Here is a 12,500-nt window from a genome sequence, read left to right as displayed (position 1 = left end):
TGCACAAACTAGAGAAATATTGTAAGAATCAGTTAAAAAAAAAAAAAAAATCATAAAATATATTTGATTTATACATGCAAAGTAATTAGAAAATTGTCAAGAGAAAATTAACAAAGGCAAAAATAAATATATCACATTTATTTGTTCACCCATTTCCATAGAAACTACAAAAATATACAGGAACACTATAACCATGGGGTATATAATGAATACAAAATCAGTATTATAAGATCACATACTCTAAAGAAACATGGAACATATTGCACTAGCCTTTTATAATAAAAGGTAAGAAGTTGAATTAATCAGACACGCATTTCATGTAGGACAGCTCAAAGAAGAATATAAAGTAAAGTTTATTTCAAAGAAGAAAGAAAGTAACATGTATTATGAATAAAAAAAAAAGTTATAAAAAACAAGATATCACTGCAAATCCATGACTCAAGTATCAAAACGTCATGTTCCCTACTATTATAAATTGAGGGTCATTAAATAATGTTCGTTTAAGTTTGCAGTTGATTGTGAACAAATGACCACAATCAGTGAGTATTTTTTATAGTAATAATAGGACCAACAGTGAGTGTTAATAAAGATATTTTAATGAGTACTACAAAACAGTTTCACATACTATAAATGATAGAAGTTGTTCAAAAGCCGTGAATAAAAATATAGGGTTCAGGTATACAGACTTGTTCTTATGGTAAAGGAATATACTGTATAGCTTTGTTCATTACACAAATCAAATTCATGGTGATGACAATCATACATCCACATAGATCATGCAATTAAAAATAGGATAAAACATAAGGGAGTAATCATCTACTGACAGACATCAGGAAAATTATTGTCAATAAGTCACTCATCACTAGTATTTGATGAGAAAGTTACAAGGAAATCATACCAAAATGTAATAGTATACCCGTCAAAAACTCCCAAGGAAGGAATTGAGAATTTAAGCAAGCAAGGTTTACCAAGATACCTCACTTCAACTTCATCCGAAACAGTAGATGGAACGGTACTAGGCTAATAGTAGTAGCTGTAGTAATAGCAGTAGCATTATTGGTGTTGGTAGTAGTAGTAGCTGTTACAGCAATAGTAATAGTAGTAGTAATAGTTATAGTAAGAGTAATAATCATGGTAAGAGTAATGGCAACAGCAGCAGTAATAGTAGTAATAGCATACATACATGATTCATAAAGAAAATATGAATGATTACACTTGGTAAATCTTGCTCCTTTTATCTACCAGCTGCCTATCGATTGCAAATAACTATATACAGAAACAAGTACAATCGCATGCCACTGAGAGAGAATTGTTCAAAAAGAAAAAGAAGAAAAAAAAGCGATAAACGAAAATCACTCATAAGACGAATTCGACCTAACGTTGTGCACCTGGGAATAAGTCCTTCCTTCGATAACAACAACGTCTTTCGAACGCTTCTCGACTTCGATGACTTCTGGAAGGGCATGGAGGTCGAGGTCATATGGGGCTGGTCCGATGAGGCTGAGGAGGACGGGGAGGAAGACCAGTCCGTGGAACACCCCGTAGATGAACACGCCGAAGAAGATCTGGAAATTGGATGTCAGGTTAGAGGTCTTTCGATTGTGTTTTGTGATGGCGGGGTTAGGGTTGTGTGTGTGTTTGTGTGTGTGTGGGTATGCGTGTGTGTGTGTGTGTGTGTGTGTGTGTGTGTGTGTGTGTGTGTGTGTGTGTGTGTGTGTGTGTGTGTGTGTGTGTGTGTGTGTGTGTGTGTGTGTACATGTACAATAATTGCACATGTACAATTGTGCATGTGCATGTGCGAGTATATGTGCTGCATGCTCGCGCGTGCGGGTGTATTTCGTAAACATATACAGATGTAATTACATACCTTGAAAAAAGATTCAAACACATGGGAATCTGAATTGGCGAGGAGGATGAACGCCAAGAACGTAGAAAAGGCCCCATTGATGACAGCTGGACCCATCTCTTTCACCGTCTGCTGAACACGCTCATCTCTCGTCCCTTTCACCTGCGAACATCCGAAACGGAAAATTACGGGACATTCGGAGCGAGGGAATTAGAGGGAGGGAGGGATAGAGAGAGAGAGAGATAGAGAGAGAGAGAGAGAGAGAGAGAGAGAGAGGGGGGGGGGGCTTAGAAATTGAGAATACAGAAACTGGAGAATGAGACATAGAGGCGAACATAAAAACATACATAAATACAGTACATAAAAAATACACCAAAACATACACATGTATACAGTCATTTAATAACGAAAATACACAAGCAGTACATTCAGTTCTACACTACCTGCATAAAGTGTAGTGCTATGTGCACCGAGTAGTCAACACAGAGACCAATGCAAAGAACTAGGTTGATGCAAGATACAGTGTCTATAGTCAGGTCCCACCAGGTCATCAGGGCCATAACATCGACCTGGAAATTAGAATGTACTTCAATTATTTATTAATGATGACATTGCACCTTTCGCTAATGCTGTTACCATTATGATTATTATGGTACTAGTATTAGTGTTCATACAATTATCGCCCCTATTGAACTATTAGTAATATTATCTTTCCATTCTTATTCTATAATTGCTAACATCACCGTCATCATTATTAAAGCTAAAACAAAACAGAAACAGTTTTACTCACAAGAGTCAGCAAGACGCATAAAAGTACATAGATTGAAGACATTATGTTGGCGATGAGGATTAGGGTCATGACGAACACCGCCACCAGCGCTAAGCTAAGGTTTCGGACAAGTTCAAACGCGATAATCTTGTCCGTTTCCCAACTGCTGTACATCATGGCGATCGGGGCTGCAAAGTCTGTTTTGGAAAGGGGGGAAATCTTTTAGAGTGCTGTTTAACACACACACACACACGCACAAGCGGATCAAGATTAACTGATACCCTAAGCACAGCCTAATAATGGCGCCACCAAGGCCCATCCGATGCTACCTCCCTGTCCTCTTCCATTGGTGCTGCATTGGTGTATATGAGATGTCAGATGATGTCGTGGGACACATGAGGTCAAACGTTTCTTGCTTGGTTGTGATAAAAGAAAGCACTGCAAGGCACTGGTATTGTACATCATGTGACCCAAGACATTGATCATATTTTTCTACTTAATTCAATGCAATATCGCTGGCAGTCTGTTATGACCTGACGCGTCCTGTTTCCTGTGTTCGTTTCCGCCTCGAAACTCCAGCTTCTCTAAGCAGCTGTGTTTGCAAACGGAAAGCCCGAGGCGTAGAAAGCGACTGAGGATTCATACTTAAGAAGGACACAGAAAGAGACCAGGTCGCAGAGAGAGGCAGAATAGGTCAGACAGACAGACAAGAGCAAACAGCTCTGACCTCCGGCCGGAGCCTAGTGTATTAACAGTCCACAATGAAGACCATGGCACGTGAACGTCTGTCTGTTTATTCCGCCGGATCACAACCAGGGCATCGAGTGCTCTACAACTACTGCCAGCAAGCGGCTCACAACTGGCGGCAGCTAGCAGGTTACAACTGTTGGCACCAGTGGCTTACAAGCACAACGATTTAATAAAGAAAAAAGAAAGAAAAAAACACTCATATATCTTTTGAAAGCTGGGTTAAAACTGTTGGCACCTTGACATTTGATGGTATGGCACCCTGGGGTTACTACAAGGGTCTACAAACGGTTGGCCTCCGGTGGGGTCACAAAACGTTGGACGGTGGGTTGCCGGCTGACATCTTACGTGTTGGCACGCGTGGGTGTCAATGTTGGCACTCCGCCCGGCTGATGGTTACGACCTCTGTTTTTGGCTCCGGTTATCCTCTTCGGGGTTAAAACTGTTGGTAGCCCGGTGGGTTTTTCTCTTTTTTTATTTTTATTATTTCTTTTTTTTTTCACTAAACTGTTGGCACCGAGTGGGTTAAACTGTTGGCACGGTGGGTTAATGTTGGTTGGCACCGTTGGGTCAGCGGGTTACAACTGTTGGCACCGGTTGGGGGTACAACCTGTTGGCACCGGTGGGGTACATACTGTGGATTGAAAAAAGAAAAAAGTAAAAAAAACACTCATATATCTTCTGAAAGCTGAAATACCTTGACATTTGATGGTTTTATGGCACCCTGACCCCTTTCCCTTGGTGTCCAAAGCACGTGTTTATATGGCTTGATGGTTACTAAAGTCGACACTTTAGTCACACACACATGGTTCGACACACACATATATGCATAGATATACATATACATATATTATACTATATGTTTTTATGCTGGTTGCTACTCAGCTCGGTAGATCAGGGGATAGTGTCCATTAAAGGATGAATTTTACGAAAAGCTTTATCGTCACCAGACTCTAGGTGACTCCAATGTTCATGTTGTCTGAGAGCCATTGAATGAGGTCATCTTCCTTTTTCTGAGAGAAGTAGAAATGCCAAAAATTGAGGAATTGAAGTGGGTTTTATAATAATAAAAGTCTGTAACCAGATTTGACTGACGACCGGCTAATAACTTGGACCCAGCCACCAGCTGTCACCGTCCTCAAGAAATGTAATCTCCAGCTTAAAATCATGAACCGTGACAGTAGAGGGATGCTGAAGACAATCTTGACCAAATATAAACCACTGGCAGAAGTCATTGCTGAAGAATAAAATGTTCAACCTCAGAATTCTGTTTAAGAAGTTCTCACAACACCAGCAAGACATCTAACATGTCTTCTTTAACTTGAAAAAGACAAAGTGTGGTTTCCCGTGCTGTGGACAACTATGAAGTACAACATGGCCTAAAAGTTTATTCACATCATCCAACAACTTAATGTTAGCAGTGGAAGGAGAACCATTAAAAGCTCTAATTTACAATGAAAGTGACAGACTCCCGGGAGGGGAAAAAGAGCTTGCCAACTTGGTGAAATGCCTATATGAAACATCCTCAAAGATTGGCATGAAGATTAGTTCAGAAAATATTGAGCTAAGGACCAATAATGATAGGCTAATTACTACAAAGGTCTTGTCTTTTCAACTTTCTGTGCACATGCGAATATCTGCAGAAAGGGATTCAAGCAGTGGCTATGAAATGCTAAAAAAGAGTCCTTGGCATCTACTACTTGGACAATATCATAAATAAAGAAGTGTGACAACATCAGACGAGCCACAGGCTACTACAAAGACTCGCAACAGTCAAGAAGAGAAAACTGAAGTGGCATGACCATGTTACAAGAGGCGACGTTCTCTGAAAAGACGTTTTGCAAGATACAGTCCAAGGTAACGGAAAAAGAGGCAAACAAAGAAAGAAATGGGCTAATGTCATCACAATGCATAAAAAGCTGTTATGAAACCACAGCATTGGTACGCGACCGACATGGATCAGAAAAGCGCCCCATAACCACTCTTGGACAAGGGGTTGAATGGCAGTATAAGGTATTGGGGTTTCCTTGAGCGGCACTTGTATGTCACAGAATGCCTCACCCTGCTCCGTAAAAACCCATGATCCAGGGTGACCTGATAAAATGACCCTGTCTGTCGATCCTGTGCCCAAATGCTTGTGCTGTGCCCATGGGTTCTGGTAACTCATACCCACGGGGTCTAAACGTGAGCAGAGACAACACTAACCTGAATTCCGGACCCTAAAGCCAACATAGATTTCACCTCGAGTTTACCAAACACCTACAAAGACGTCTTATAGAGCAGGTGGAACCAAGAACCTGCCCTGAATGGACCCTGTATATTATATGTTACACCTTTTCCACATCGAAAGATATATAGTTGCTTGGTGGCATTTATACCTCGGCCTACACAAACGTCAGTCTTATCTCGTTCGTACGATTGAAGGCGAATAAACCTAAGAGCTAAGAGCCTTCAGCATCATCCACGGTCGAGCCTCACCTGAGAAATTTGCATTCTGGACCAATTCCTTCGTCTGGTCCATCGCTGGAATCTGCTCTCCTGGCCCGTCCAGGGATCTATGGCTATAGTCGAATTTGCTGGCCTAGAATTACGAAGATAAACAGGGGCGTAAATTGCATGGCAGAGGGAGAACAGAGGGAGGAAGATGATGAAGTGAAACGGGAGAGAAGTAAACGAACGGGGATGAGGAAGAGGGTAAAGAAGAGAGAAAAAGGAGATGCAGTGAGTGAAGGGAATGGTGAATGAAGAGGGAGGGGGGGGGTGAGGGGAAGAATGAAAAATATCAGATATTAAAGGAAAAACAATTTCTATGGTAAAATCATGAAAATTAATTATATAACATTTTACCTACTGCTAATTTACTACAAATACCAGCTCGTTAAATAAGTGATTTCTTTTTAAACATGAGTCTCCTTTTCTCGTTTGTTTTTCACTGTTATGTAACTTGTAATCTAATCAAAGCCCCCTTTAAAAAATAACAATAAATAGGCAAAACTTACAACTATAGGAGGCACAGGCTCCATGGCAGTTAAATTGCCTTCGAAATGGAAGTAGTTTTGGAAACGAGATCCCGACGGAGAGTACAGGAATTCTGACAGAGCCATTCTGAAGAAACTCTCATTCAGCGACTGTCCTGTGATATCTGCAGGTAGAGCGATGATGGTGATAGTTATGAAAGTTTTGGTAATGATAACGATGCTTAAATTGGTGGTCGATAATAACAGCAATAATGATGATGATGATAGGGATACTAATAGTATCAAATATTAATGGTAAAAAATGTCATGGAGCACAGTTATGGAGAAAAAAATTGCCCTAAAGAAGGATTTCCTTATGTATTCCATCATAAATATTGCATACAGTTCCGTTGTTGAAGGGATATCCTATAGCTTGTAGATTGTGATCTTCAATCATCTTAATTCGTATTCGATTAAAATATTTAATAGGATAGACACCACAGAATCTAATTTAAAAAAAAGGAAACCCTTTTTTTTTGACAAAACAACAACACAAAACACACACACACACCCAAAAAAATCACAAAAAAACAACAACAAAAAAACACCAACCTTCACCAGTGCTGCTGTTAGTATAATCAATCATGAGATCGTACCAAGAATCCACGAAAGAGATGTACTCATTTTCCCTCATGGACTGAGTCAGGTAGCCAATCTTCGGCAGCTCTTCGGAATAATTCAAGGCTCCCAAATAGACGGTGCCTCGTTCGCCTACGGATGGAGTTGGGTGGGTTTTGGATTAAGATGTTTAGTTTACGGTTAGAGTGTTATCTTTGTTATCTTTCATATTCGGGTGGAAAGAAATAGAGGAATGGAGGGAGGTAGAGATACACAGAATAGCGCTGGATCGGCAAAGATGGAAAGAATTGGGGAAGGCTTATATGTCTAACTTCGGACCCTTACAAGCTGAGAAGAAGAAGAAGAAGAAGAAGAAGAAGAAGAAGAAGAAGAAGAAGAAGAAGAAGAAGAAGAGATACAATAAGTAGGGAGATTGGGATATGTATTTTAAGGATAATTACGATATAACGCGATGTTTTGATGGTTTGCTTTAACAAATCGATAGATAGATGTAAGATACAAATATATCGCAGATAGTTGCGATATAACATGAAATCATCAACTATCGATGGATTGTCTTTTGATTAAGAAATATCCATCTATTTTTCTATCTATCTGTGCCATCTGTCTATCCAGATTATGTTAGGAGTTGTATCTTTAATATCCGAACAAAATAAATAGGTAGATGTAGATATATTAAAGATACGATTCAAAACTATCCATGTAGTCACAAAATATATCAATGGCATATATAGCCTATGTTGTGAGATGGAGCCTTTCAAAAAAAAAAAAAAAAAAAAAAAAAAAAAAACGTTGCCTTTAACCTCACCTGCTTCTGGGTAGAAAGTCTGGGCGCGCGAGAGGAACTGGAAGAGGTAGGATGACTGAGGAATAAACCACACAGGGTTAAACTCCTGTCTGAGATTCGTGACGCCCCAGATGCTTGTGCCGAACACCACCGCCGTCACTAATAATGCGAGAGCCTGCCGTAGATGTGGAGACGAGGGAAAGGGAATCTGGTTTAGGGTTTTGGTTTTACGCTAGGAAATGTGTCTTTTCTTTTTTTTCATTTTAGGTTTGTTTCTGGCTTAGTTGTTTTCCCTTTCACGGCTTTAGCAATTGATTAATTTTAGCAATTTTAATGATTTTCACAATTTAATTTCGTTTTTTCTCTTATTGTGGGTATACTTTGTGTAAACAGTCCCGTATCATAATAGGTAAAACCTAAATCTACCTAAAAGGATGATATCAGTAATATTAATAATCATAATGTAAGTAAGACACTGGACAACAGAAATGTTAAAGGAAAAATGAAATAAAACTGCCAAGGTGAAATGTCCCCACAAGACTATATGTACCTTCCTTTAAAATAATAATAATGATAATTTCACCAGTAACGTTAACAAAAATGTGGATAAATACAAGATCATGGACAAGGCTACATATGATGATAAACATAACAACACTAAATAAAAAAAGTTTTCAGGGACTTTCTACACCTTTTCACCATAAATTTCTTGCGTATATAGCGAGTTCCTCTACAACTATATCAACACAGCCACATACACTCCTACCTTAACAGGTTTCTTCAGCAGGTACTTGGAGTATATCTTATCGAAGAACATCTGGCACAGGTCGTACTCGGAGCACTTGTTTGGAGTCCAGTTCTTGTGTTTGTAGCACCAGAAGAGCCCGTTGCGGTTGTCTTTTTGGGGATGAAGTTATTTCGGGTTTTGAAGTTTAGAATTGAATTTGAATTGAAGTTTTGATGGGAGGTGTATATAAGTGTAGGTGAAGTTTGGGATTGTAGGGATGGGTGTTAGCGCCAAGGTGGAGGTGAAGGTGAAGTTAGGTGAGAATTGTGATTGCGAGATGAGATTGGCGTTTTGAGGTGAGTTGAGATGAAGCTGATTTTTTTAGGTGGAATTTGTGAGTTGGCGGTGAGATTCCTGTTTAGAGATGAGGTTTAGTTTCCTTGCAGGTTTAGAGAGGACCATTTTGACGTGAGGTTTGGTTCTCTTTTAACCGAGTGAGATGTGGGGTTATGAGGTGCAATCTTTAAGGTGATTTTGTGATTTAGAAGTGAGTTTAGGGTTTTGAGGCGAGATTTAAATGATATTAATGAAAACTTATGGAAATTCTAGAATTTCGAGTGGATTCAGGTTTAGAATTGAAATTCGTGGTTTTGTGGTATGGCTTTCTTGTGTTACAGGAAAACTTCGTGTTCCAGAAGTGACATTTGAGGTTTTGAGGTGAAGTTTCGTTTGCTTCTAGCTTTAGGTGGGGTTTTGAAGTGAGTTTTAGTCTTCTTAGAAATGAGATGCTATTACAAGTGAACTTCTGGGTCTTGAGGTGAAATGTGGAGTTTAGAGATGATATCTAGGGTTTTGAGGTGATGTATAGAAGTGAGATTTTGGGTTTCTTTGTGAAGTTTAGTTAAGAAGTGAAGTTCTGGGTTTTGAGGTCAAATTTGCTAGTTTTGATTTGGAATTCAAAGGTTTTGAGATGTTATATGTTGCGTTGAGGTTTAATTTAGAAGTGCTGTTTAGGTGAAATTTATGAGTTAAATATGAGGTTTGAGGTTTCAAGTGAATTTAATTTTGAAATATTCTAGTTTTCTTATGAAATTCATAATTTTTTTTACGTGAAGATTATTACCACAATGTGAAATCTGTCATTTCCGAGATTGGTAATCCTGTAGCAAAAGCTTTGTAATTGATCTTAAAATCCATGTTATTTATTTTTAAATCAACTATACATATAGACAGATTAAATTCATAAGAACAGAAGTAAAAAAAATAAGAAAAAAAAATCGAGAAGGGATATATAATATGGACTTTAAAAGGAAAACAATAATTTATGACCTTCAAGATATGGACTTCCCGAGACGTGGAACAAAACAATATCTCTTTAATTTCTACCTTCGAGCCGGCTTTGGTCAAGAGCGAACCAGGCGACGAAGAAAGTGGCTTGGAGCATATAAAGCGCCACCACGCCCAGGGCAGAGTAGATGCAGAAGGACCGTAGGGCGGGCAGGACCTGTGGGTGAGTGGGGTTTTAGTGTTGTTTTTTTTCGAATTGTTTTGTCTGTGTGTCGTTATTTATCTGTTATTTATTTTGGCGGTGATTCGGTTTGCGTGTTTGGGTTAGATGCCCTTTCTTTCCTTTATTCCCCCTTCTCCTTCTATCTCCCTTACAGTCTTCTTCGCCACCTTTCTACCCTTTTTTCATCCTCATTCTCACTCTTAACCTCCTTATCCTTATCCTCCTCTTCATCTCTCTTTCTTTCTCTTTTCCATTCTCACCTTTACTCCCTCCCTCTCCCTCATCCTCTATTTATCTCTAACTCTTCTGGACTATTTTAATGTAATTCATGTATATTAATGTATTTGATATCGTATATGAGCATACGATATATAGTATGTGAACATATATCATAAAAAACATCAATAAACAAATATTACATTAAATTACATTCTCACAATAATAATAATAATACGATCACATTCTCACAATAATAATAGTAATACGATCACATTCTCACAATAATAATAGTAATACGATCACATTCTCACAATAATAATAGTAATACGATCACATTCTCACAATAATAATAATAATACGATCACATTCTCACAATAATAATAATAATAATACGATCACATTCTCACAATAATAATAATAATACGATCACATTCTCACAATAATAATAATAATACGATCACATTCTCACAATAATAATAATAATACGATCACATTCTCACAATAATAATAATAATACGATCACATTCTCACAATAATAATAATAATACGATCACATTCTCACAATAATAATAATAATACGATCACATTCTCACAATAATAATAATAATACGATCACATTCTCACAATAATAATAATAATAATACGATCACATTCTCACAATAATAATAATAATACGATCACATTCTCACAATAATAATGATAATACGATCACATTCTCACAATAATAATGATAATACGATCACATTCTCACAATAATAATGATAATACGATCACATTCTCACAATAATAATGATAATACGATCACATTCTCACAATAATAATAATAATAATAATAATAATAATAATAATAATAATAATAATAATAATAATAATAATAAAACTCCGCTCGTGTCCCCTGGAACTCACGGTCGAGGCGCCGATGGTGAAAGCGGCAAAGTCGGTGAGTGAAGTGACGGTAATGGCGACCCCTGCGTGACGAAGAGCACATCCCATTCTCTTCTTGAGTTCTAACCTTCGTTCCTGCGGTTGATTGAGGTTTATCTAAAGTTGGATGGCTTTAAAATCATTTACTTCTTTTACGGGATGGTTGGAAGTAAACACGGTAAATAAACGATGTTTGGTTTCGAAATCGGTCTTACCTTTCTAGTAAAGACGTTTTTTTTAGTGTATTTTTTTATATTCAGTCTTATTTTATATTACATTCTTAGTTCTGAATATCAATTTCTTAAAAGATATCCTCCAGCCACCTCGACCTACCTCTTGACTGAGATTCTGCCAGCACTGGACAATAACAAACATGTCGTCCACTCCTAGACCCAGCATGAGCAGGGGCAGGATGGAGTGTACAGGTCCGTAGGCTATACCGAAGGCGGAGCACAGCCCGAAGGACACACCTACGGCCATGAAGGTAGCTAGGAGTCCTAGTAAGGACAGGACGGGCTGTTGGTAAGAGGTAGAATGTTGATGCGTGTTGGGTGATTGTTTTTTTTTTATTCGCTTTGCATGTCTGTTTTATTGATTTGTTGATATGTTTGTCTGTCTCTCTGTCTCTCTCTGTCTCTCTCTGTCTCTTTCTCTCTCTCTCTCTCTCTCTCTCTCTCTCTCTCTCTCTCTCTCTCTCTCTCTCTCTCTCTCTCTCTCTCTCTCTCTCTCTCTCTCTCTCTCTCTCTCTCATGCGCTCACACTCACAAATAACTCTAACAACAATAAAATCATCCTTACCATCAAGTGACAACAACTAGAACATTTCCATCAACATCAATACCAAAAATAACATCAACAATAATAATAATGAAATCATCAACAAGCAAAAAAAAAAAAAAAAAACTGAACGCACCCGAGTCTCGACCATATTAAACTTGCCAAGCATCAGCTGCACGTAGACGAACAACACGATGTTACCGATCACGAGGAAGGCGACGTCGCCCAGTATTGTCTCTCCGCTGATCTCGCCGAAACTGAGGAGGAGAAGGGATTATTTTGATTCGTTGTTGATTGGTTTATGAAGGGTGTATTGGTGATTTAGGAGGGATTGTATCTAATCCATTGATGATATAGAGTTTCTGATGATATATATATATATTTTTTTTTTATTTATTTATCATTATTATTATTTTTTTTTATCTTGTATTGAAGGATTGTATGTTCATGTTAAGGTAACGTTACCTATATTTATTGTATAACTAGTTAGGTATGCTAGTAATTTAAGTAGTAGCCTATGTTAACAATGTCGCACCTTTAAAGTCAAACACCCAGTAACATGACCACTTATCCATATCAACATTTCAATTCCTCCAAC

The 12,500-nt window shown here is 38.2% G+C and overlaps 1 protein-coding gene across 3 annotated transcripts in view; it reads right to left on the bottom strand.

Annotated features, from left to right (window-relative positions):
• Positions 1-12,500, bottom strand: part of LOC122260936 (NPC intracellular cholesterol transporter 1 homolog 1b-like) — a 26,655-nt gene that overhangs the window by 1,140 nt on the left and 13,015 nt on the right. For 2 of the 3 annotated variants that reach the window (XM_086543289.1, XM_086543290.1), the window contains exons 8-20: positions 12,039-12,159; positions 11,459-11,641; positions 11,108-11,221; positions 9,859-9,976; positions 8,512-8,642; positions 7,767-7,920; positions 6,932-7,090; positions 6,362-6,504; positions 5,841-5,943; positions 2,637-2,812; positions 2,290-2,415; positions 1,868-2,008; positions 1,389-1,565 (exon numbers count right to left, since the gene is read on the bottom strand). In XM_086543289.1, coding sequence (XP_086399415.1) covers positions 1,389-1,565; positions 1,868-2,008; positions 2,290-2,415; positions 2,637-2,812; positions 5,841-5,943; positions 6,362-6,504; positions 6,932-7,090; positions 7,767-7,920; positions 8,512-8,642; positions 9,859-9,976; positions 11,108-11,221; positions 11,459-11,641; positions 12,039-12,159 — 1,846 coding nt within the window. Of the gene's footprint in view, positions 1-123; positions 1,566-1,867; positions 2,009-2,289; positions 2,416-2,636; positions 2,813-5,840; positions 5,944-6,361; positions 6,505-6,931; positions 7,091-7,766; positions 7,921-8,511; positions 8,643-9,858; positions 9,977-11,107; positions 11,222-11,458; positions 11,642-12,038; positions 12,160-12,500 lie in introns of those variants that run through there. The other variant, XM_086543288.1, reaches the window with a different exon arrangement.

Source organism: Penaeus japonicus, unplaced genomic scaffold (genome assembly GCF_977035675.1).
Source record: "Penaeus japonicus unplaced genomic scaffold, GWHDUDI00000001_assembly GWHDUDI00000013, whole genome shotgun sequence".
Taxonomy (NCBI): Eukaryota; Metazoa; Arthropoda; class Malacostraca; order Decapoda; family Penaeidae; genus Penaeus; species Penaeus japonicus.
The sequence above is the reverse complement of the archived record's forward strand: the minus strand, read 5'-3'. Positions and strand labels throughout refer to the sequence as shown.